Source organism: Prinia subflava, chromosome 5 (genome assembly GCF_021018805.1).
Source record: "Prinia subflava isolate CZ2003 ecotype Zambia chromosome 5, Cam_Psub_1.2, whole genome shotgun sequence".
NCBI classification, from domain to species: domain Eukaryota; kingdom Metazoa; phylum Chordata; class Aves; order Passeriformes; family Cisticolidae; genus Prinia; species Prinia subflava.
Window position 1 is genome coordinate 36,735,912 of NC_086251.1, and position 26,351 is coordinate 36,762,262.

Below are 26,351 nucleotides of genomic sequence, written 5' to 3' on the forward strand. Positions count from 1 at the left end.
AGCATTACGAGGAATGAGCCCGAGGGCAGTTTGCAATGCATGCGGTCACCGGTGGCGATTTCTTGGCCCCGGTTTCCTTACGGACAGCGGCAGGGATCAGCTTTCCGTGCTGCTGCTTCCCAGTGCCACCGCTCGGCAGGAGGGCGGGGGTCGCTTCCCGCAGCTCTGTACCTCGCAGGCCCTCTCGGCGCTGCACCCTCAGCTTCGGCAAGCAGCGCGCTGCCCGCGGGCTGCGGGCCCGCCCAGCGCCAGCCCCGCCGGCGGGGCAGCGGGCGGAGCGGGGCGCGGGGGGCGGGCTGAGGCGCGGCCGCACGGCGCCATCTCAGCGCGCCCGGGGCGGCCGCGGCCATGGCAGGTGCTGCCTGGCGCTGGGCGCTGCGCGCCGCCCGCCTCCTGCCCGGCGCCGCCGGCGGGAGGGCTCCGGCGGCGCGGCGGGGCGGCCCGGGCTATGCGCCCGCCGCTTGCGCCTCTCTGTCCGCCCGCCCCGTGGTGAGTGAGGCGGGAGCTGTGCCGGGGCTGGCGAGGGCCGGGCTGGGCTGTCTCTTGTGCTTGCGGGGCGGCGGGCGGGACGGTCTGTCCGTGCGCGGGTGCCTTGGCGGGCCGTGTCCTGCGGGACAGGATTGCAGTCGCTGCAGGCACTGGCGGCAGGGGCCGGTCTGGGGCAGCGCCGGGCCGGGAGAGAGGAAGATGGATGGGCTCTGCCCGCTTTTTACCCGGACTCGCGGGAACTCCATGGGAGCAGTGCGTGGCGCTAGGCGCCCGTGGCGGTACCGCTGTGCCAGCCAGGAGCAGGTGGGACGCTGCCTGCGGGGATGCTCGGCTCGGCTGCTCGGGCCGTGTGGACCCCGCGTGTGGCTGTGTGGCTCTTCCGCGGCAGGAGCAGCGGAGCGGGGCGTTTGCAGTGCTGTGGCTCGGCTCCGGACAGGGACAGCCCTCGGACAGCTGCTGGTCCGGCACCGCCTGCCCTCAGCACCTTGGGTTCCTGCTCCTTCGCTGTTGCTGTGCCTGACACAACTGTACCGAAAGGACCGCCAAGTCTGGTCCATTTCATAAAGCTTCTGACTTTTAACCAGTGTTTTGGTGTATTTCAACACAAGTTCTTTTTTTTTTCTTTGACTGTGAAGATCAATCATATTGGAGTGTTTGTCAAAAAATCGTGTGACTGGAGTTACTTAAGTTAGCCCAGTCCTTGCCTGCCTGTGAAGCAGACTCGCTTTGGGAGAGCCCCTGTGCAGAAGGTTTTTTTAGACAAGAAGTGAAAATTTCTTAGTGTGCTGGCAGATTCCTTCCTGTCAGCTTTCTCTACGAAAATTGCAGGTTGGTGCACGTGTATTCACTTGCTTTTCGGTTTTGGTAGTCCTCAGGCTCTGGGGATGAGGCTCTGAGGGACAAACGTGCTCGGATCCTGTCGCGAGGGCTGCCGAAGCAGAAGCCGATAGAAGGAGTTAAGCAGGTGGTGGTTGTGGCTTCTGGAAAAGGGGGAGTTGGAAAATCGACAACAGCAGGTAAGGTTTCTTTTTTTTTAATCATTTTCTTTGCACATTTTCTAATATTTTGTATGAAATATTTAGGTGTTTGTGTCATTACCTTGCAACTGAGTTCCATAACACTCTGACAAGTCCTGTTGCAGCCATTGAGAATCTACTTGGATACAGAAATTTTGGCTTTAACTTAGGTGTGAATTGAGCTTTGAAATCCTATCTCTGTAATACTGCAGTGCTGGCCTGAGACATTGGGACATCTTAAGAGGTAATGTAGGCTGAGGTGAAGGAGATCATGTGCTAGTGCAGAGACACTGTTCCACCGTCCCTGGCCGCTTAGGCGTGCTAATACATTGCTTTTCTGTGCCACATCAGCATAGTCACATGCCTCGTAGAGGATACTGATATTTAGAAAGTTTCAAGATCAGGGCTGTTTAGTTTTCTCAACTACTTATGTAGGTGATTTATAAAGAAAAGGTCAAACAGTACTTATTAACCACACAAATTGATCAGAGCCTTGTGAAGCACCTTGAACTCTTCTCTCAATTCTACTATTAGGTTTTGAATTAATTTTTCTCTATTTTTTCCTCTACCACCTGTTCCTAGGTGGTAGAATGGGACAGTACATGCATTACCAGTATTGCAGAAATTGAGTTAAACAGATGACAGAATGGAAAAATATTTGTTGTGCCAACAAATGTGGTGGCCTTCTTACAGTGGTTGTGGATGAGGGAAGAGTGACTGGTGTCATCAGCCTGGACGTCGGCAAGGCATTTGGCTCTGTCCTGTATGACATCCTTGCCTCTGAACTGGAGAGACTGGGAGTTGATGGATGGACTACTTGGTGGATTAGGAATTGGCTGGATAGCTGCATTGCATCCAGGTCTGGGTCCTGCAGTAGAAGAAAGACCTGTGAGAGTGTGTCCAACAAGTAGCACACAGATGATCAGAGCGCTGGAGCACCTCTACTCCGAGGACAGGCTGGGAGAGTTGGGGTTGTTTAGCCTGGAGAACAGAAGACATCAAGGAGACTCTTAGAGAACCTTCCAGTACACAAAGGGGGCTTAAAAAGGAAGGAGTGTGACTCTTTATGTGGGCAGATAGGACAAGGGTGAATAGTTCTAAACTAGAAGTGATGTAGATTAGCTACTAGGAAGAAATTCTGTTCTGTGAGGTTGGTGAGGCACTAGAACAGGTTGCCCAGACAAGGGGTGGATGTCCCATCCCTGGAAGTGTTCAAGGCAGGTTAGATGGGGTTTTGCACAACCTTGTCTAGTGGAAGGTGCCCCTGTCCAAGGCAGGGGCTTGGAGCTAGGTCATCCTTAGGGTCCCTTCCAACACAAACCATTCTATGATTCTATGACACTGACAGTAAACTTCTTTGAAAAGATCTCTGTAAAGTGTTAAAATTTTGTTTGAAGATCTCTTGAAGAAGTTATCCTTTAGTTGAAGGATGTCTGCTGTTCATCTCCACGTGTTGTGAAGAACACATGGATATAGCTCTCAATGTATCATTTTGGGGTTTATGTTTCAGCCATGCTTGAAACAGACTGATTGTCTAATAATTTCTAGAACAGACTAACATGATATCTGTACTAAAAGTAACTGTTCTTAAAAAAGAATTTTTTTTTCTGTTTATCTGCTATCTACCCTATACATAGGATACACCTACCTGTAGAAAGACATGCAAAACAATTAAAACTTGTCTTTCTTAACCATCAAAAGGTATGGCATTATAATACATAGACTAGTTGTTGCAGGTTACTAAAAATAATCAAATATGTGTTCATCAGTTGACAGTTTACAAAATGAACATAATTTGAAAAGTAAATTCAGTTTATTCTCTTCGTGTCTGCAAACAAGTAGCTGAATTTAAGTTCTTTTGACTGGCATTTGTGTACAATTTCTACATAAAACGTAACACATGTATAAATAATACTTAGAGCTGTGAGTTCATTCCTGTGCATTTAAAAATAAAAATCAGGGTTCAACAAGCATTAAATAAGATACTGCAAATGTAAATGAAGAATTTACATGTGTCTGTAGTGGACAGCCTTTTAAAATTAATGTTGTAATTCATTGTAATAATATTGAGAAGGAAATCTATATTCTTGTTTATTACAATGAGGATAAGTTTCATGGTTCAGATGAGCAATTGATTTTCAGATAACTTGTGTATACAAAAATATTGCATTACTGAATTATGTACTTAAAAATATATTTTTTTCCTCTTTGTGGGGAACATGTTTGGTGACAACTCTGTTGATGCATTTTGAAAGCGGGAATTGAAAAGAAAGGAGACGAGTAATTCCTAAAGCATCACAGAAAATATTATCAGTCTTGAGTGCATGTCAGAAGGCCTGTCAGGGGTTTTTCCTGTTCTCTCCAGTGTAGTTGTGTTTCAGTTGCTCTGGATCTCCATTTCAGGAAAAGAGCGTCTGCGTTCTTTGTCAAGTTTTCAAGGTCATTCCCTAACCTGTTGAATAACTTATTCTGTTTATTGCATATGGCTTTCATGTTGTAGTCTCTTGTGCCTCCAGTGCTTTTTGGTCTTCTGAAATTAGTGTAGTCAATGATTAAAAGGAATTATATTACTGGAAAAATATTTTTCAATGCATGTTTAAATACTTAGCTTTTTTGTTGTTTCTGTTTGTCTAATATGTTGGTTTGTTTGTTTGTGATGTTCCCTGCTGCTTTCCTGTCGAGTTTCTCTCTTTTAATGGCATTCTTCTGCTTTTACCACACCTGTCCAAAGTCTGGGGTTTTTTTGGTTTGTTTGTTTTTTAATTCTTGCTCATCTATTCCCTTTTTGCACTACCCTAAAGATGAGACTACTGAAGAAAATTGATCCTGGCATGAAAAGAAGTCCAAGAGTGGTCTTGAAAGAGGGGAAGTTTCTAATTTAATGAAAGTCTTACTGTTTTCAGCTGTGGAAGTAGAACAAAATTGGATGAATGTTCTTGCTTACAATCCGCTAATCCTGATATTTGAGGAAAATACAAAAACTGACTACATGGACCTTCAGGCATTTTTAACTAAGACCAAGAGGCTGAGATTTTTCATTATTGTTCAGGGAAGCTGATACTATATCTCAGTCATATTAACTGTGTTTTGGTTTTTTTTCCCCTCTTGCATACATTGATTCTGTAGGATGTACTATTACTGAAAGTTTTTTGATTTTGGCCCTTCTTAATATGTTGTAATATTCTCATAAACTCTATTTCTAAATGGCACTTACATTGAAATGTAGGTATTGAAAGTTTCCCTCTGAAGTTCATCCAAATTATCTATTGGTATTTTACTGATGATGTGTATTAACCCTGTCAGACAGACACACTGCTGTCTCTGTACTTGTCTGATTTTGGACCAAGAAGTTTTACTTGTATTGTTAGCTGAGTGTTTGGTGAGTTCAACTGTGCTATTTCTAGGGCCAGTTTGGATTTGGAAGTTACAAGTTAATAAACCTTCTTAGACTTGTACTGATTTCAAGAGGACTAGTGTTATAGAATCACAGAATATGCTGAATTGGAAGGGACCCACTAAGATCAAGTCCCAACTCCTCATCCTGTACAGGAACATCCCCAAGAGTCACAGCCTGTCCCTGAGAGCATTGTCCAAAGGGTTTCTGAATGCTGTCAGGGTGGTGCTTTGACCACTTCACTGGGAGTCTGTTTCAGTGCCCAATCACCCTCTGAGTGAAGAACTTTTCCCTAATATCCAGCCGAAGTTCCTCCTGACTCAGCTTGAAGCTGTGTCAGGGAAGGTTTAGTTTACACGAGACTAACTGGAGGTTTAGGTTGGATTAGACCAACTCTGGTCTCCCTGTGCATCATTCCTTACACTGGTTGGCAGGTTTAGTGTAGGTTGAGAGACCTTACTGGCTTTTCTTGGAGCATGCTGTGAAGTTGTATAGAATTTCTGGCATGTATTGCCTTGATGGCCTGCACTCCTGGTTTATGGGAGCTTAATTAGAGCCAGTATGAATGTTCAGGCTCAGGTTAGGTCCTATTCTGCGTGTTTATGCCTTCTTGGAACTGACAGTAATACAAAAACAAGGGAATGCAAGATTCAGCTGGGATTCAAAATGAAGTGTTCAGCTAGATATCCAGCTGAAAACCTTATCTTTTCATGCTATGTTGTTCTCACTGTCTCCCTTCTTTTCCTTCAGTAGTCAAATATCCCTTATTGAAGAAGCATTGTGGATCATACTTTAGTTTTCACACTTGAAAGCTGTTTAAAAAGACGGATGTGTAAAGTGTGTAATAAGTTTAAGAAAATCTTTGTCTCTCCAGGTTTCAGAGGGTGAATTTTCCTCTGATTTGGGGGATAGCTAATAGAGCATCTGTTTAAATATCAAATTGAAGAATAAAATTGATGTTCTTTGTTAGCTTAGGAGAAAGGAGGCTGTCTGCCTCTTTGAGAAGGCTGCACAGTTGTCCTTGTTAACTCATTGTTTTGTTTGAAGGAACTTAGAGTTCTTGGAGTCCAAGCTCTACCTCCCCAGCTTGTTTTCAGAACTTTTGTACTCTTCCAGCACAAGGCTGATTGCAGCTTACCATTCTTGAGGGAGTGACGTACAGCAACGTGTAAAGGAAGCAAAAGATGTTACCCAAGAAAGGGTTGTGTGTGTTGGATTTTTTCTCGTGCTTTTTTTTTTTTTTTTCCTAAAACATGTAACTTTTTGGTTTATAAAAATGACTGTTTGTTTATACTGAAGCATCTAGGAGGTCTCCCAACATAACTGAAGCTGGTGAACTCTTAAAGATACCATTTGCACATGCTATTTAGTTATGAGAGTTAAGTACTGATGGAAATGTAAAAGCTTTAAACAAATGTTCTTTTTAGTTGAACTAGTTTAGTTCACCTCTTTTTGTCTGTTTTTTTTATTTACAGATGTTTTCAGGTAGATGTGACTTTGTTTTCTGACATAAAAATCAAATGAAAAGCACACATTGCACGTTCTTCCAGAAAACATCTCTATTCAATGTATCACAAGAAACCAAAAAAAGGGATATGATCATCTTTTTGGTCACTTTTAATAGTCAATGCTTACCTAATTTCTAGCTTTATGAAAGTTCACTGTAGAGTATGGTGAAGGTTACTGATGGTAAGTTTAGTTTAGTTTTATAGTATGGTGTGCTCTCTCAAAAGTGGGTACTTCCAAAAGTTTTTCTTAATGTCATTCTTCGGCAAAAAAATGAGACTATATTTTTATTTTGTAGTGTCCTCTAGAAACTGAAAGTCTGCAAGTTTCTGCAGATTAGCTTGAGTTTGTTTGCTGATTAACAAACATGAACTGAAATCTAGGTGCTGCTTAAACTGCAAATGTTGTAGAGATGCAAGAAGCTGTGAACTGAGATGATGATGTAATTATTAAATAAGTGATATATTTATATTTTCTCTTGTTAGCAGTGATAACATTCTCAGTATTTAGGAATTAAGTTTTCCTACACTTCAACTTTGTTTTTTCTCTTCTTTCTTACAGTAAATATAGCCCTTGCCCTAGCAGCAAATGATTCGGTAGGTGAACATTTAATTATCAGCCTTAATGTGAAATGTGTGTCATAAATAAAATGGTTACTGCTGAGGGCAGTCACATACGTTTAGTGTAATTAATGTAATTTCTAATTTGTTTTTGATAGGCTTTTGAGTTCCTGTCAGTTTGTTTATGTTTTATTGGTACCACGAATAACTTAGTAGATCTCATTCTGCTTCTGGGTTTGGTTGTGTCCTTTCCCTGGTGTATCACTGAGTTGATCTGCAGTCTTGGAAGGATGTGTAGATGTCATAGAGAATGCTTCTGCAGGTTGGAGACACTTAATAATTAAATTCTATCACTTCAGAACACTGACTTGGAAAAAATAGGAGTTAATGCTGAATAGTGTCCAAAACATTTTTAATAGCTCCACAGATTTACTCTTTCTGAAGAAATTATTTATGAAAATACTTTACAAACAGCTAAGTCAAAAAAACCCAGAAACCCCCGTATCTTCCCTAAAACTTGGAAATACAATTTTTTGAGTGATTTCCCAGCTTGGTATTACTAAAACTGTTGCCTGAACTATAAATAGATGTAGGTGTCCCATTCAGGAGTAAAACCCACAGATGTTTGTTATGTCCACCTGCTGCTGTAGACTGGGACTAGTTCCATTGTGCGCATTATTGGCACACAGATAAACTCAGAAGCAAGCCTCCTTTGCAATGTGAGGCTGTATAATTAAATACAAAGTATCCTCAAGTACTTTAATCAGGCAAATGTAGCATCTTCTTGTTGTAAAAGACAAGTAAAACAAAAAACGTCAGGACGAAGTGAGGACTACGTACAGTCTGCAAGCTTCCTGGAGGAATTTGTAAAAGATTTAAAAATATTTCCATAGACTCAGTCACACTTAATAAGAGGAGTGTTTAAAGCTGTTATATGAAATACGTACTGTTTGTGATGGCATCTGATCTTGTTATTTCACAGTCTTTAATTCTGTGTTTTAAATAGACTGTGTTGGAATAATTGGATCTCACAGAAGAATCTGTCATCTTGAAAAGCAAAACTGCTTAAAGGATTCCTTCTAATGAACTTTAAAACATGACATTTGCTCTAATAGTTTTGTAAAACAAATATTAGTCTGCAGTGTGATCTATTTTGTGGGATGGCCATTGAGTAGCTCCATGGAAACCATGTCAACCAATTGCACATAATTTTCTGTAGATGGTGTCTGATATTTCTCAAACATGCAGTTTTATGCATATAAAAATATATATTTAGATAAAGTATCTCTTAGTAATTCTGATATATGTAAGTTTTGGGATTATATCCTTTATTAGGAGTTTTGATGTTACAATTATGTGGTGGTGTGTGAAGTTGGAGGCCAGCATCTGGTGGATGTTAATCAATGAAGTGCAGCTGAAATTGATGAAATAGCTGTGAATTGTGTGAACTGGTGGTCACAAGTTAGTGGGTGTTACTGTGATAAAATTGTGCATTGATGTAGTTACAAGTTAGTATGAAATCAAGGTGGATAAAATAAGCAACTATCTTGTTTGTTCATGCATTAATATAGTTTTTCTTCTGTGGTTAATTTTCCTTAAAATAATTATGGCATGCATCATGTTTAACCTTTGGGCTTGAAGTTGCTGGTTTGTTCATTTGTGTATTCACATTGATTTCAGTTCATTAATTTTCTGAGATAAGGTTTGAAATGAGAATCTCTCTGACCTTGTTCCAGGCTGGAAATGTCCAGTGCTCTGAATTCTAGAAATCATTGCAATTTCCAGTTTTGTAATGGTGAATGAAGTAAATAAGGAGGTTGTTTTTCAGAGTCCATTGGTGCCTCCTGCTGTATTTTATAGTGAATTTTTGTCCTTAGGTATGCAGCAATGGATGCCTTTATTTTACATCTAGTAACTGTTGATTGTGCCTCATCTTGCCATGATTTTTGTTTCCTTCATTTTGTGAATTGTAAGTTCATCTCTCTCAGAAGAAGCAGTAATGATGGTCAGTAGATCAGAGCTTTGAGAGGCCCCTGCAACTTCATTAACAGTCCTTATGTCTCTTATTAACAAAATAAAATTTATAGAAACTGATCTTGAACTTGATGTACTGCTTAAAGGAGGAAAGAAAGGACTTGTGGAGGAAAATAGGTCACTATAACTATAGAGGTCTGTGCTTACTTCATTAGTCTGTGGTACAAGTTCTGTGCTTCTAACTGGTGTTCTTTTTCTAAGATAAAACAGGTTCCAGACTATTGAAAACAACTGTTTTCTGGTGAGTGAGATCTGTGAAAGATGCTATGCTCTCATAGGAGATGGGATTAGAGTAGATACTTGCTGCTTTCAGTAACAGCTGTGACATCTTTTTGTTGTTTTGTGTATCATAAGTAAAAAGATTAACAGTCAAACTGTAAAGGATTTTTCGTCCCCTTGAAAAAGAAAACCTGTCTTTTAAAAATCGGCATTCTGTAGTTAAAAAACAAAACCCCCACTGTTTCTACTGATATATGTATTTGATTTTATTTTTTTTTACATGGCAGCTTTTTCCATTACTGTAATGATGGTCTGAAATACTAAGGTATCCACAGAGCCTTGGACATTGTCACAGTCACACACTGTTGTTGGCAGAGCCAGGGTTAGAGCTTACTAGTTCAAAGTCTTGCATGCTGGCATTCAGTCTGCTTTGCATATTTTTACCTCATGGTTACAGAGTAAATAATTCAAGACAGAAGTTCATTTAGATGCCTAGATACCATGTCCAAGACAGAGTAGGGGTTTTTTCCTGTGGTTTTGGTTGTTTTTCTTGTTTCAGTTTTGTTTTGGTTGTTTGGCTTTGTTTTTTGATTCAGAGCCACAGAAGATAAGCAGGGCAGCTTCTTACACCTTCCTAGAATATTAGTTTTTTTGGTACTCTAGGTTACCTGTTGCAGATGGATTAGTTAAGAAATATATAAGCTCTTGGGCCTGTACCAGGGCCTGTAAATCTATACAGTGTTCTTTTTGTGTTAAGAAATAACTTCAAGTTTTACCCTTGTGTCCTATTGTTAATTGCTTGCTTAGTTTGACAGCTGATTCTTTTCATTCTTTTGATGTACCAGCAGTCAGTTGTGCTCCCCTAGGAGCACTTGGGAAGAATTTTTGGGTTTTGTGCCAGGACAATTCATATTCAGACTAGAATGACTATTTATGAAAGCTGCCTGGCCAGAGACAATTTATTATAGTAGAAACAAGTTGAATTATTAGATGGCAGCAATAATAGGGTAGGGATTGCTTGTTTATGAACAGAGTATTTTAGTGAGCAAACACCAGCTGTGCATGACTAAGGATGGCACAAATCCAGTTGGGAGGCTGCATGCTTGTGCTGTCACTGAGGCAAGCTCCCCAGTCAGATTTCCTTTGGCTTGCCTTTTCATTCGGGAAGATTTACATTTCCACTATAGGATGAAATGTTTTTTGTGTTGTCAAGGGCAGAGGAGCAAGAAGTAAAACCATATGGACCAAGCTGGCATGTACGGATAAGCAAGGGGCTTCTGCCTGCGGTACTGGGGGCACGTAGTGAGGGGCAGCAGCTTTCCGTATTCTAGCGTAGCCCTGCGCCAGGGGCTCACTGGGTCGTGCAGGGCAGGACCAAAGTATGAACCGCATGAAGGGTGACTTTTAGCCGGGGAGCAGATTTCCCCGTGTTCCCAAGCAAAGCCTTTCCCGCTTGCTGCGCAACGCGGGGCTGGCGGCGGCGGCCCGGCAGGGGGCGCGCGGGCCGCGGGCGCTGTGGGGAGCGGCGGGGGCGCCGCGCGGGGCTCAGCCCGAGTGTCCCGCCGGAGTGTGTCCCCCTCCCCCTGCCCGGTGTCCCGCCGGAGTGTGTCCCCCTCCCCCGCCCGGTGTCCCGCCGGAGTGTGTCGCCCCCCTGCCCGGTGTCCCGCCGGAGTGTGTCCCCCTCCCCCGCCCGGTGTCCCGCCGGAGTGTGTCCCGCTCCCCCGCCCGGTGTCCCGCCGGAGTGTGTCCCCCCCCCGCCCGGTGTCCCGCCGGAGTGTCCCCCCCTGTCCCGCCGGAGCGTCCCGCCCCGCAGCGCTTGGTGTGGTTCTCCTTGAACCCGAAACCGCGCCTGCGTGTCTGACCGGCGTGAGCATAGGCGGACAAGAAATTTCTCAGGCCTGTGTAGTAAGTTACAGCACAGTAATGACGTAGATAAGAGCCGGCTCTTCGTGTGAACTCACTACTGTAGTAATAAAATAAATTTCAATTTCCTCAAACCGTATATTGAATCAAAACCCACACATTTTGAAACTCATAAGCCACCCAGCTTACTGTTTCTACATTCCAGCTTTTTTTTTTTTTTTTTTTTTTATATATATATATATATTTGGCTACTGTAATTAAGCTGTTTGTCCACAGGACAATACCTGACTGCTACATTCATAGATGACTTTTCAATGGATATACATTTCTTATTGTACATTTCCCATGCAGGGAAACAAATAAAACCAGAAGAATTTAGACAATAATGGGATCCCTCACTGAGTAATCATAGCATGAAGGCAAGTTTTGACTTGTTTTGTCCTCTTCCTGTGCAGCTTTTCTCATTGTTTGGGTTTGATTTCTAGGCATCTTTAACTCGGTTGCATAGAGAATCAGAAGACTTTAATTACTGCAGCCAATTTCTTCATGCTTATTGCTTAATGCTGAAAAGTTTCAGTAAAGTTGGAGCTGCCAGTTAGAATTGATTTGCTTTATTTGCGGTGGTAGCTTAGCTTCTAGATCAGTTGAAAAAAATCAGATAAGAAAGTTTGAAAAATGTTGCTGTTGTTCAAATAAAAATGAGCAAAATTAAAAATATATTTTAATGTAGACCTCCTAAAGTATATTACTTAAATCAGACAACTATATGTTTAATTTGAAGAACACTTCCTTTTTAAAGTCTTTTTTGGTTTGTTTTGAAGTTAAATACCTGTATCCTTAGTCTTTAAGTCATTGAAAGCCCAGTGCATGTACCAGAGACTCATGTGAAGGGTGGACCTTTTTTCATAATAATTTGACATACTGTGAAAGTGGAGAGGCATCTTGTAGAGATGTATAGGTAATGCTAGGAATTGCTGGGAAATGCTAGCTAATGCTGAAGAATCTGTTTTGGTAATTGATTTTTCAAATGTTTCTGTATAGAATTTTTTTTTTTCATCAGGATGGATAATGTGCAGAAAGGCCAAACAAGGTTGAATTACTGTACACAATTGTTAAGAACACTGAGTAGTAGCTCCTGCAGTAGTAGCTGCTGTTATAGAAAAGATGTGCTGAAGGAGTCCTGCGGCTGACAGAAAATTGGAGACACTTCACGTAAAGGAAAAGGCCTTTTAAACCAGTAGCAGACTGAGTGTTTAAAGGAAGTTTACATTTCTAGCACAGAGAGAAGAAGCTGCAGTGGTACATTTTTGGCTTTAATCCAATTTACAGCTAGGCACTTAAATAGTGTGCAGTTGAAAGAGTTAGAGAATTAAGGATTAAAAGATGGCTATTCATTGTGTCAGTATGTCAAATGAGGAATCCATAGCCTATCCTGATTTTAAAGTTCCCTTTTGTCCTGTGTGTTGCTGCTTGCACTTTGGGATTAGCTCTAAGTCTATAATGACATTAAAAGGGTAAATTGAGAGTCCTGGTGATGGATTAAGAGCATCAGCTTTAAAGTAACTGGCACCTTCACTAGGCAGAGCTGGAATTTCTGTCTTTGGAATGGACTACAGCTGCTGAATATTGGGAGCACTTCTGGTGTAGCAATGTCTTCACTGTATAGAACAATAGCAGCTCATTAACCTGTGCCTTTATCCCTCCCAGGCTAAACTCCAGGGAACTCTGGTGGTTGGCAGAGTTTACTTCAAAGTAAAATACTATCTACTAGCATCCAGTGGGGATACGTAATGCCCTACCAAGTATGGGAAAAAGTCTCAAAAATATGAGCAAAAATGAAATTAATGCTGTCAAAGAGTCTCTGGATGTTTAGCAGTAACATAGGCTGTGTTGATTAACAGCTAATTATAGAAGCTTTTTATGAACTCTTATTTTTATTCTTTTTTTTCTCCCTTTTTTTCTCTCTGTTGATATGAAGTCTTTAATCAGGTCTGTTCCTCAATAAAGCATTTGGTGACTTGGAAAAAATACCACCAGAGTGTCCACCACACAGAGTTGTGTGGAGGGGTCATTTGTGATATGTGAGTGAAACTGGTTTCGTTTGGTTGAAAACTTACTGGAAAATATAATTGATTCTGTAATTAATAATCACTGAAAACCAGAAAAGGGAACCTACATAAAGAAGGTGTAGGGAGGGACAAAACAGTTCTTAAGGATCTGCTCAAAGAGCTAAGAGGAGGAAAGATATGGATCATTTTGTCATTAGCATCAATTGATGCCACCTGTACAAGGATTGTGTACAGCAACATTTGCCTGCCCAAGAGAATGAACATAATGGCAATTGAATACTTTCTAATCTGCATAAGGAAGAGAGAAGGAGGCAAAATTTATTAGTTTTTTTTTACATGACCTCTGTCTGCCAGGACTTTGGCCTTCAACAACTTCATTTTAGTTTTTCCACTGAAAGAATTACAACTAAGTTCAGAGCTTGAAAATCATTAATTTAGAATACTGCTGTCTTCCAAATCTCTATGACTCGCAAGGCAGTGGCCAGGTTCAAGGATGAAGCTGAAAATTAATCATGTAGAGAATCTTGCCAGAGAAGGTAAAGGAAAGGATCTTTTTAGTGAGGTTGTCTGTGCCTGTAATTTGTACACTGCACAAAATGAAGCTGTAGAATTCTGATCTCTCAGGGATACCTGCAAGAACATCTTCTTTGTTTATTGATGTAGCATTTGATTTTCTTGTAAATACAGAATCTGTACCTGGTGACTGTGAAAACTAGCTTTTGTTTCTTCATGTAGGTGAGAGAATTTTCTAAATTAGAATGAAAACTTCACTTTATTTTTAATGGGTTAAGATCTGCAGTGATTATGTAACTTAGAGTACCTCGAAAGAATGTTTGGTAGAAATCTTCATAAAAGTCTAATGGGCAAATTAAAATTTTGCTGAGAAGATTAATGATAGTGAAGTACAAAGAATTACTTAGTCAACGATGTAAAAGTAGAAGATGAAGAAGAGTTAGTTCTTTATTATGTGAAATTTTTGTGTTCTTGAGGTCACCAGGGATCAGATGAGACCATGACAGTACCAGTACTGCAGAAATACCAAATCCTAGCAGTAGTTAGCCTGTGCCAGAGACTGTTTACCTACAGTGGGGGAACCTTAAAAGCACTGATAATTAGGTAAATGAGAACATTTGTGAGTTTTTAAGTATAGCTTTTTCTGGCATGGGAATACCTCTGTGTTTTCATGTGCTGAGACAATATGTTTATTTCTTATTTCATGGTCTCTGCCTGATGGAATTTTGATAAGGATCCTATGCTGCAAGAGGAGGCCAATGATACTGCATGTGTTTGTATATTGTTTTTAAGTAGCTTCCAGTGACGTGATTAAATCATATGAGAATGGTTACACTGTCACTTGTTTATTTAGAGCTTAAGCTGCAGAATTTGCAGTAAGGCAACTGAAAAATAAGGTTTCTAGAAGATAGTTTCCAAGTGTAGTAAATTTGAAGATTGATTTAAACTTTCACAGCTGGGCAGGTGAAAGGAAAAGGACAAATGTTAACTTGAGAACAGCTGTTTTGAACTTGGTTATTGCTATGCCATCTGGAGAGATGGAAATGCTGTTTGTTTAATAGCACAGAAGAGAAATATGTTTATAAGGAGAAAATACAGCCATAAGGAGATGGTGGAGTTAGATCTTCTAAATCCTTTTCCTGCCAGAGTGCTGAGAGAGGCTGTAGCAGTGGCGTGTGCTGTGCTCTGGAAAACACTTAGTAGCAGGGGGACTTCTGCGTGCTTGGGTGTGCTTTAATTATTGCATTTCCATCTGTGGAATGAGTACTATTAAAAAAAAAAGATGCACCATTGGTATGAGAAGTATATGCATATCAAAATAATGTCAGAGGACATAAAAGCAATCTTAGAGTGTTTTCCTCTCCTTCTTTTTTCCTAAGTTGCCTTTTTGGTTGTGCTTTTGATTCCTCATAATCTATTCCTTCTGCCCAGATGTGGTTTTTTTACCTTCTGTGGTGTTACGTATATTTTCTTAGGGTTTGTTTTAATACAGCGATGCTTTGAAGGATGTGCTTTTTTATATGAGGTGTGGGTTGTATGGGGAGAAAAAACAATTTATTAAAATCTAATTTAATTTTTTAATTATTGTAACTCATGCATCTGGGTTATATTTCACTCAGCATGAGAAGTATCTGCTAACTCTGATTAACAATTTCATATGGTAGCATCCAGGTGTGTGCATATTATTTCTTCTCTTGGGGATTTAAAACATTGTAAATACTGGAAGAAATTATCTGGACTGTACTGTGCATGTCTTCAAAATCCCTTGGTAGCTGCCATAATATTTTACTGAGATAATTAAACTTTGAGTAAAGGCATTGTAGGGATGTTGACATACTACAAAAACAGGGATAGTTGGGAGAAAGAAAACCAGAGCTTGTTGGGCCAATGCTTTCTGTGTAAGCTGCAGTTTCTAGGCGGTGTGAACTCTGCTTACCTGACATGTTGAATTGCTTGGTGAAGGAAAACCCCCTGCCTTAGGCTATCTTAAGTGACGTTCTTAAGTGTCAGTGATTTAAAGATTTCTGAAAGACCTTTTTCCTATAGTCCTGTAGAAAGCACTATGCTTACAGGAACACTTGTGCTTTCGTTAACATGAATCGTAGAAACTTGACAATCTGTTAATTATTCTTCTGTTTGATGACAACAATTTTATTGAACCATATCCATGAACAAAAAGAGTGCATCTCAGAAACAGGCACTTTTTAAACTTTTGAGTGAGTGTGTAAATTCTTCAGAGAAGTGGTTGGGTTTATTATATTAGCTTGGTAATTTAAAGTAGTAGCTGGATTTGTAAAGTCTTCTAGGTAATAGAAGGATATTTTTCTCCTGTGTGGATGTATTTATTCTTTATTTCAGGAAATTTTGTACTTACTTAGGTAATATAGATATAGTAGATACAGTGCTGTGGACTCCTAGGAACAAGTGGCCTGTAGTGGTGAATACCTGATTATGTCCAGGAGGTCATGAAGTCATTCTAATTCATTTAGGTCATCTTAAATCTTTAGTCCCTTTGGGCTGAAAGTGAAACTCTGGTGAGTTGTGAGATCATTGCAATCAATCGTCACAGTCCTTGAATGAGAGGGAAAATCCTCAACAAATTCAGGGGAAGTATGTCCTCAGGTTTAAAACGCTATGTAGGTTTTTCAGCAATTACTTGCTTTCATTTGGGAAGGAATTGGGTGGAACAGGCTGTAGATGATGTTTTGATGGGTTTGATTAGCTGCCAACAGATAAAGGGACTGAGTCATGAATCTTTCTAATCTGTTAAAACATGCGTTTTGTATAAGAACAAAGAAGCTCTAATAGTCTGTTTTCTATGTCTTTAAAGTCTTTTATAGAGGTGGGTCTTTTCAATGTTTCTGAAATTGCATCTTTCAACAGGAGGCAAGAAGGAGAAGCATTTGTTACAGTAACTCCTGCACTTTTGTCTAATAGTTTTCACAAGACATTATAAAGAAAGTGTTAAAAATCTAAATTAAATAATACTGATATATGCTTTGCTCTGTTTTGCTAATAAAAGTATATCGAATAACTGAATCCTAATTTAGTTGATTTTTGCAGTAAAAACTTACTTTTTGAAGTACATAGTAGATCAAATATGGTAATGCTTTTTTTTACTTATCTTTATCTTTTCCATCAAAACTGTGATAGCAAAATGGCTTAACATAAGATACCAAATTAGGAAAGCATCATCCAAAAAATGAAGTACACAGTTTGAAACACTGACAGTGGAAGTCTGATTTGCATTGTTGGAAAAGCTCCTCTTGCTACTTTAACCTTTCAAACAAGCTCTTAAACATACTTGTTTGCAATTTTGCAAAATGTTGAATACAGTGAGCTTTCTATATTAGAGAAACTTGACATTCAGCACTTTAAAGGGCTTGCTCTTTACTATTTAATTTGCAGAACTTGGTAATTGGTACTGTCTTGCCATCTGTAGGAAAAATAGTTTAATTTCCACAAAATATGTATGTGTATCTATTAAAAAAAGAATATAGAAAGGAGTTTTGTAAGTCTAGACTACACTGCTGGAATATTTTTTATTTAAAATTTATTGCCTAATGTACCATACGTAGTTGAATAAATCCATTTTTAGCATGGATTTTGTGTAAATGTGTTGGATAACATGTTATTAATTAGCTTCAGAGACTTGCATTTCAGTAACTTCAAGATGTCTGCAAAAATGTACTCTGGCCATGTAATAGAAGATAAAAATGTTTTTTATGTTTTTCACATTCATTGCAATCACTAGTATGATTTAAATTGCATTCATTTGCATATACTTACAAACCTCCCATTTTGTTTTGCGTTTGTTTGTTTTTGTGCTTTTAAAACAAAACTTGGATACCTTGTTTAAAAAGTTGAGGTGCGAGTTCTGTATAAAAGTACATGGAGTAGAGAGAATGTTGGTTATAATGCTTGTTAATATAAAGCCTGTGGTCTGCATTGTAGGTAAGAAACTGTGCAAGTGAAGATTCTCTGGATGCAGAATCTAGCTCTTGTGAAGGCAACTGACCCAACCTGTAGACATTGCTATATTTCATCTTCAATTGCTATTTAGAAAGAAAGGAAACAGTGATACCTGATGTCTCAAATCAAAATCTTATTTTTATTTCTTTAAACAGTATTGAATTTTGTTCAGTTAATAATACAGAAAGGAAGACATTTTGACAGTTACTTCTTTTGTTTCTTACACAGACGAAAGAAGTTGGTTTACTTGATGCAGACATATATGGACCTTCCATTCCAAAGATGATGAACTTAAAAGGAAACCCAGAATTAACGCCAAGTAAGTAGAAGGGATTTTTTCTTGTTGTCTTGTCTGTGCAGGGATGAGCATGGTCCACAGAAGGGTTGCAAACAGAATAAAAAAAAAACCACCCACAAAACAACAAAAAACAAAACAAACAAACAAAACAACAGAAAAACCCCAACCCCCCCAAAAAACACCACAAAAAACCACAACCCCCCCCCCCAAAAAAAACAAACAAAAAAACAAACAACCCACAAACAAAACAAAAACCCCACAAAACCAGTAAGAGAGGGATCATTACAGTAGCTTGTATGAAATATCATTAAAATGATTCTGTTTGATCTCTCTTCAGCCATATGTGCCATGCCACTTGACTCATTTATATTTGAAGTTGTGTGTTTAGGGATGCAGTGGTGGTCACTTCCCTACCAGAAGACAGTAGACAAAACTCCTAGTTTTCCTTCTGCTAGGAAGAATTCTGGGGAAATGTAAATTTAGTCTTCAGAGAAATGAGGTGATAGAGTGAAAGATCCCATCAAGTCCGTTTACCTTTCAGAAATTTAACTTCAACCCAGGCCAATCAAGGATGAAAGTGAAGAATGGCTTTATCTTGATACCCTGTTCAAGTCATGTTTTAGTGTAAGGCAGTGTGTTTTCTTTTAGGGTGGTAAGGACACTGGGGTGATATGATTTTTTTAATCAAACTTTGGTTTGATTATCCTGTGAGAGTGCATGTGAGTAAAAACCTTAAAAACATGTAACCACATACAAAACGCTTTGCACTCTGTAGCAGCTGGTTGAGGCATTAAGACATACTAGGATCCTTCTGAAGAAAGTGGCCTTCTGGAGAACTGGCCATGAGTGTTGTCAGGGAGGGGTCAAGGACAGTTGAAACAGGACATGAAAGGGCCTCAGTGCAGTAATCAACTGCAATGTTAGTGGGCAGTAACTGCGAGGTGAAAGGGAAGTTAAGTACTCCTGCTTCTTTTCATGCCATGATCTCTCTTTTTTATCATGGAAGGGTTTGGGTTGAAGGGAACCTAGCCTAACCCTCCCACAATGAGCAGGGACATCTTCACCTGGGTCAGGTTGCTCAGAGCTCCTGATCTTGAGTGTTTCATATCTACCACCACTCTTGGCAACTTGTTTCAGTGTTTCACCAGCTTAATTGTAAAACATTTCTTCCTTATATCTAGTCTGCCCTATCTCTCTTCTAATTTAAAACCATTATGTCTTGTCATAAAAAATTTGTTCCCATCTTTCCTGCAAGTCCCCTTTAAGTACTAAAAGGCTTCAATAAGGTCTCCGTGGAGTGTTCCTTTCTCTGGGCTGAATAGCACTGATGCTCTCAGTGTTTCCTCATAGGAGAGGTGTTCCATCCCTCTGTTATCTACCCTAGTGTTGTTGTAGAATGTTCATTTGTAACTCATCCTAATTTGTGCATGTATATGGGTATTACGGTTGTTGATCTATATGTTCTCACCTGGTATAAAGCATACAGAATGAAACCGTGCCAGTATCTTTAAAGGTTTGTTATTAAGCTTGCAGTATCAACCTCTGAAAACTTAATGTGGCAAACTTAGGATTTCATATATCATTAAAATTATATCTCCTTATGATTATGCTCTATACTCTGGATAAAGAAAAAGTAATATATTTTCATGTACTGATGCACTGGATATGCTTATACAGACAGCTGTCAAATTGAGTACTTCCTACATTTAAGTACCTAGCTTACAAATACAGGTTTTATTTAGATAAATTCCTAAAAGAGAAGGAGAGTACTTAGTTTTATTTGTTGGATTTTTGTTATATCTTTTGAAGTCAAAAGGCTGCTGAGTGATAAATAAATAAATAACTGAGCCTTTTCATGTATCATCAGTAGGATTTGAATTCCTGATACAAATGGAAGTATTCTTGCATTCACTTGTACTTTGAACTCCATTGAGGATGTATGTCATACAGGCTGTGTTTTCCTGTAACAGATTTTTTTTGCTATGAATTTTGTATTTGAAGTGTATTGTGCAATATGAACACAAAAGGGACTATGTTGTGGTATTCATATCTCTCCTCTCTTCATTTTTATGTGACGTTGACTTTTGTTCCTCTATTTTTTTTTCCTTGCTGTCTGAAAAATGGATTAGATAATTTAGAACTCCTTGGTTGTTTTGCTATGTACTTTATCAATCCATACCTAATTTAAATCCATATCTTGAGCTACAAATTAAACAGCAAATTGCCCAGTCTGTTTCTTATGGTTGTACAAATCAACTTGCTAGGAGTGCTTGAACTTAAGACTGTGTTCACGCAGATATTGAGCAGCTCAGTTTTGTTTCAGTGACTAGATATTTCTGGTAAACAGCTGAATAGAATCCTCTGTAAGCTGTGTTTTGTGTGTAGTCTAGTGTTTCAAGCATTTTTAAAAGTGTGGAATTCAATGTAATAGAAAAAAATTGGAAAATTTCCTTGACCTAAAACTGCTGCTGTTGTCTTGTAAGCACTAACATTTTGATCACTGAAATATATTCTTTCTTGTTCTGTATGGAATGCACAAGTAAAGATCAGGATTTAAAGAACATACCTTTTTTTAACAGACAGAGAAATGAATTTGTAAGTTTGAAAAGCTTGACAGATGACACAAGTCTGCTGAGAAAGACATAGTAATTTGGTTTGAATAACAAGATAGAATTTTTATTTCAGTGATTCTGTTCACTACTCTATGTGTTTTTAACTATTGAGTTGATGAAACTGAAGAGTAGCAGCAAGAGAAGTACTCTCAACAATGGTCTAATTGCAAAATAAGAAAGAGGAAAGTCTAACTGAAGTTTAGTCAAAGATTCCTTTAATTAGTGACAGATGGGATAAGCTTTCAAAGAAGTGATCAGTCATAGGATGTGTATATATATGGTATATATATAGGTGTATATAAATGTATTGATATAAAAACATGTATGACATGTATTTTGGTATAATGAGGTTTAGTGTTATCTTCTGGTTTCTTACTATATTTTTGAGAGTAAAACAAGCTCTGAAGAAATATGGCATAGCAACAGCGAGAGCCCAGGCAATTCTGTGTTACAGAAGTGCATAAACTATGTCTACATAACACTAAGTCAATTAAACACATTTTTCATAACATAGCAATAATAAAAAAATGTTTAATGTCTAATGCTTTCTTCATTGTGAGGCATGGATTTAAAAATGAACCTGTAGAGTAATCCTGGGAGATTCTGAGCCCTTTTGCAATCTTTGATTTCTATTTCTTTTCTCACATGAAAAGGGATTAGGGATACCCAGCTCCATACAAAATAAGTCCATGCAGCAATTATTACTTCTGAATAGAAATTATTATGGTTATGCTATAATTTAAGCATTTAGAATAAATTAGGAGTTCTTAGTGAGGAGTCTGTATAAATGGAAGATACTACATTAATTTAATTTTGCAGACTGTAGAACGTTGAAAAGTCTGCTAACATTTAAGAGGTTGTCATTCAAAATACTTTAACTAAATGGTCAGGGAAATACTGGTTAATAAGTTCACGATTGAATTTAATTAGCTAATGGAGGATTATCTAACTATGGAATTAATATTTACATCAGCTACAGTATATATGCAGGGCAATGCTAATAGCATAAGTTACAAAAGCATTACTTCTCTTCTTTCCCCAAATAATTTACCTAAAAAGCAGTTTTCTGGCTTAATGAATCACATGATTTCGTTTTTTTTTTCCTTTTTAATCTGCCATTTAAACTGGATGGCGGAGAGTAAAAACTATTATATTGCCAGAAACATTTACCATTTTACCAGATCAAGTTTCTTTATTTTATTTAATTATGAAGGTTTTGGTGGGTAAATCTTCACGACACGTGACTCCACTCTTAGTATTTCAAAACTTTGTTGCTGTTTTATGATAGCTTCAGTGTCTTTCAGTTCTTGATAAAACAGTGTATTCAAAAGATCAGTTGTAGACATCTATTTTCACAATCTAAAATAAAGTGTAATTTCTTAGAGAAAGCTAAGTGTTTGTGACTGCCCCATTTTATCTAATAAAATTGCAAGAACTATGGAAATGGATACTTGAATTTTTTCACTGGGATACATTTACGTATCTTAAGACTATGATAGCAGACTCTCATAACAATGTAAGAATTTAAAATAGTTGTGACTATTTAAAGATATCTGCTGGAATAGTATTAAGGGATTGTGGTGCATTCATTTGAGGGTCATAAATAGAAAATTGGGAGTGGACTAGTGAAATAGGCAAAGTGTTATGTAGGTAGCATAGTTATTTTGGTAATAACCATGAAGAAATTTCTTAATCTTTACTAAGGATTTAACTTTAAAGGTAAGGCTTGAAGTCTCAAGTTGTGTTTATCATGCTTTGTCAGTGGAACTGCATCATGATTAATTTTAAGAAAACCCTAAATTTGATTCTTTCAAAAAAATTTTGCTACTGACACTAGCTCTTGATTGGTGAGCAAGGGATTTTTAGATTGTGTATAGTCTAATGATCTGTTTTATTGATTCTGTTTTGAAAGTAGCCTGAACTGAGACCTTGTGTTTCCTTTGGTGATGTCTTACCCCAGTTTATCTGGATGGCAGAAGTGCAGTAGTCCCATGTATCTTACATGTAATAAAATAATGATTGAGAATGTGGTAATTAATTGTGTTTTATGTTTTGGAGGTTTTTTCAAATGTGATCAAGTAGTTGAAAATGAGAAGACTACTTAAGTATTTAATATTTTATTCCAGACCTTGACTGTTGCCCTCAAAACCTGTAACAAAAAACCTCGAGGTGGATTAGTCCAGCTATTGTTGAGTTCACTTGTGGAAAAAAATCAAAGATCTTGGAGGGGAAAGGAGATGGAGGATACACAATTCTGCAAGGAATTATTTATAGGCATACAGTTGTTAGCTGCTGTTTAAAAGGAAAAAACCTCTAGGGAATTAATTTATTTAAATTTTATTTTTCATTATATATAAATTCATACAATTACAGAAAGTGTAAGATGAGAAATGTAGTGTAGTAATTAAAGCCTCTTACTGAGAGCAGTCATTTTTAGATAAATAGCAAATCAAATTTTACGAAATGCCGTTCCAGTATAAATTATTGAAGCACTGTAACCTGAAATAATACATTTGAAGTACTTGAAGGCAGATTTGTATTACTCTTTATGTTGTTAATCCTGCAGTGCAGTAATTCCAGATGATTTTATTTGAATTGTGGCTAGCAGATATTTATTATATTATAAAGTTTACTCTTAGAGATACAAATGTTTTTTTGGTTCAGCTGGTATAGAAACTGGAATTAAATTGCAAAATGGCTTTGTTATAGGAACATGATAGATACTCTTTTCATAATACATACATAAAAGAAATTAGTCATGCTTTTTTAGACATTTACCTTTTTGCTTGTTTTGGAGGAATAAATGTTTCCATTTCTCTGCTAGAAGAAAAATTGAAGGACTGTAACTAATTCTGAATTTTCTCAATATTTTTGCCTTGCAATTTCACTTTTGTGCTTTTTTTTCCTCTGTGGGCTTCTTGCTGTATTCTCTCTTTCCTTCTCCTCTGCAGTACAATGGGGTGACTTTTTGTAATGGAGAAATGAATCAGAATAGATCAAAAACAGGAAAAAAAGTGATATAATCCTTTCGCTATGGAGCCCAGAGGCCAAAAGTGACAATAAGAGTTGAAAAGCTAGCATCTCTTCCCTTTGCTTTAGTTGATGGTCCTAATCATTTCTATGCTGAGTGTGATGCCGTATGGTGTGGGGTATCCCCTTTGTAACCTGGGATCAGCTTTCTGATTGTGTCCTCTCCCAGTTCCTGGTGCACCCCAGCCTGCTTTGCTGGTGGGCTGGGGTCACAAGCAGAAAAGACATGGACTGTATAGCAATAGCACTGCTTAGCAATAACAAAGGTATCCCTCTGTTACTAGCACTTTTTAAAGTCAGAAATCCAAAACACAGCCCCATACCAGCTACTATGAAAAAGAATAACTCAATCTTGGTGAAAATTAGCACCATTACACATAATCATTTGAACAGGTTTTTTTTTCCTCCCATATCTTTTCACTTAAATTTCTGTTTGTTTTTTTGGGGGGGGAGGGGATGTGTGTGTGTCTTGATTACAGTATTGAATCTAAAAAGGCTGAATTGACGCAAGTGTGTTGAGTTCTGTAGTTTTGCTTTGAAAGCAGTGAAAGTCCCTAGTTAACTGGAACATTTTTTTGAAGTTGGGTCTTAAATTAAAGCTGTTATGTAGTGAATCTCTGCCCCTGGGGTTCCTGCTGCTCTGTGTTCTGCTCTGCTGTCTGGCACCCTGTTATGTGACTGACCAGGGCTATCCCCCTGTCACAGCAGCAAGTCATTGCTTCAGATGACATGAGCTTTCCCAGAGGTTTTTGTGTGTCAGAACAGATGCCTTAAACTGAATGTTGGGTTAGTGTATTTCATTCCTTGTGGGTATAATGAACTAAAAGAACCTGCCTAAATTAGTCTAATAAAGCTTTTGATCCACTATAAATAAAAGTGTTGGCTCCTTGGGGATCTGAGGGCATTTCAAAATGTGGGTTATTTTAGCAATCGTAAGGAAGACATTTGTGATGGAAGGTAATGGCATGATACTTAAAACTAGTCCTGTGTTTTGAACCTAACAAGTCAGTGCTGCTTTAAAATGTAACAAAGATGTTTCTGAATCGCTGTGCTCTTTACTTGTGCCAGATTTGCTTTTGAAGTACAGTCTTCCAGCAAGCAATTAGTTCTTTTGCTTTTAGGTAGGACTGATGAAGTCATATCTGCAAAACTGTTCTGTTAATGACAAAGCTTTTACAGAGCTTTGTTTCCTCTGTAGTCTGTTGGGAGGGGAAAAAAACTGTAAAACCTTCTCAGGTAATGGGACTGGTAGGACCTCTAAATACGAGAATCAAATCTCTTGGGAAAAGTTGCATTTCATATGCATAATATTTCTTCAAATTGAATGGTGAAGATGGAATTATGCTCTTTAAGTCTCATTACTAGTTTGCTTTGGTTAAGTATTTGGGATGTCTTCGTGGTTAGATAACACTATTAGTGCAGGATGTAATGGGCAATCACTGCCTTCCTTGTGTGGAGCTCTTCAAGCTTAAAATACAAATTGTAGTATTTCTGGGGCAATCCTGCAAATAAACTTACAACACAGTGTGAAATCAAGCCTGAAGTCTCAATTAGTCTGTCACTTGCCATAGAATATTGTAGGCTTCTGGCATAAGCAGTTAAAACAATGATTACAGTTAAAGCAAGTATTTAAAATTTATGACTTTGACTAACCTTTTGGTGACAGCATCCTTTACCCTCTTTCATAGACTGAGGCCATCGATTGTTTTATTTCAAGGTACTTTGGGGTGCTGTTGCTATTCATTCCCCTCCCCTCTGTAGCATTTCTTTCCCCTTTACCATTCTGTGGGTGGAATTCACTTGTCTTTGCTTAGGAAACCAGTACTACTTTAAACATGCCTCGAGTATGGTGTCAGGCTTCTAGCTGCCCCTTCAGAAGGTATGTCTCTCCCTATGCCCTCTGTCAAATCTGCTAGCCCTGTACAAATTTCAGCTCCCTAAGGCATCCAGAGTGGCAGGAGACATCTATGTTTACACAGGTAAAGACCAACCATTTTTTTACTCTTCCTGTCCCATGTCTCCATCTGTCCTTTTTTTCCATCTTTGAAATAACAAAAAAACCCCAATTTTCTCCTTAGTTCAGATACTTGAAAACTCAGATCAACTCTTCTGCATTTGTGCTTGCTAAGCCAGTGAGTTCAAAATACATTTTCTAGGGTGTTGCATGATCCACTGCATTAATATTTAATAATTATAAGCTACCTTTGCTTTTCTTAAAACAGTGTCATTCCTTCTAAGGAGGTGTAGCGTAACATCACAATCTTCTGGAATAATAGGCTTTACTTACCTGATGGGGTAAGACTGAATGTAAGCTTTGCCTGTGCTAACGTATCACTCAACAGACTTTGAAAACTAAGCCAAGAGTTGGAATGGCTCTTTGTGGCTTAACCCCGGGCTCCATCACATGTAACTGTTTTTTGGGAAGACTAACACCATAATGTGCTGAATGTGCTCCCATTTCTTTTTTGTCTCCCCAGCTTTATATGCTGAGCATGAGGCCATATGGTGCAGGATATCCCTTCGGTCAGTTGTGGTCATGTGCTCAGGCTGTGTCCCAGTTTCCTGTGTACCCGCAGCCTGCTTACTGGTGGGGTGGTATGAGAAGCAGAACAGTTTTTGACACTCTCTTAATCACAAATCCAAAGCATATACCATACAATATACTGTGGGGAAATGTAATGGGATTCCAGTGAAAACCATATATATACATGTATGTATGTAGTTCTGTACATGCCTTCTGTACTGTACTGACCCCGTGACCCTGGCCATTATTGGA

General features: G+C 38.7%; 1 protein-coding gene across 5 annotated transcripts in view; it reads left to right on the plus strand.

The window, feature by feature from the left end:
- The first annotated feature begins 290 nt into the window (after positions 1-290).
- The window catches only part of NUBPL (NUBP iron-sulfur cluster assembly factor, mitochondrial), an 80,781-nt gene continuing 54,720 nt past the window's right edge, over positions 291-26,351 (plus strand). The window contains exons 1-4 of one of the 5 annotated variants that reach the window (XM_063398882.1): positions 291-489; positions 1,358-1,505; positions 6,967-7,001; positions 17,864-17,954. In XM_063398882.1, coding sequence (XP_063254952.1) covers positions 349-489; positions 1,358-1,505; positions 6,967-7,001; positions 17,864-17,954 — 415 coding nt within the window. In that variant the 5' untranslated portion in view covers positions 291-348. Of the gene's footprint in view, positions 490-1,357; positions 1,506-6,963; positions 7,002-17,863; positions 17,955-26,351 lie in introns of those variants that run through there. The other 4 variants (XM_063398883.1, XM_063398887.1, XM_063398884.1 and 1 more) reach the window with 4 other exon arrangements.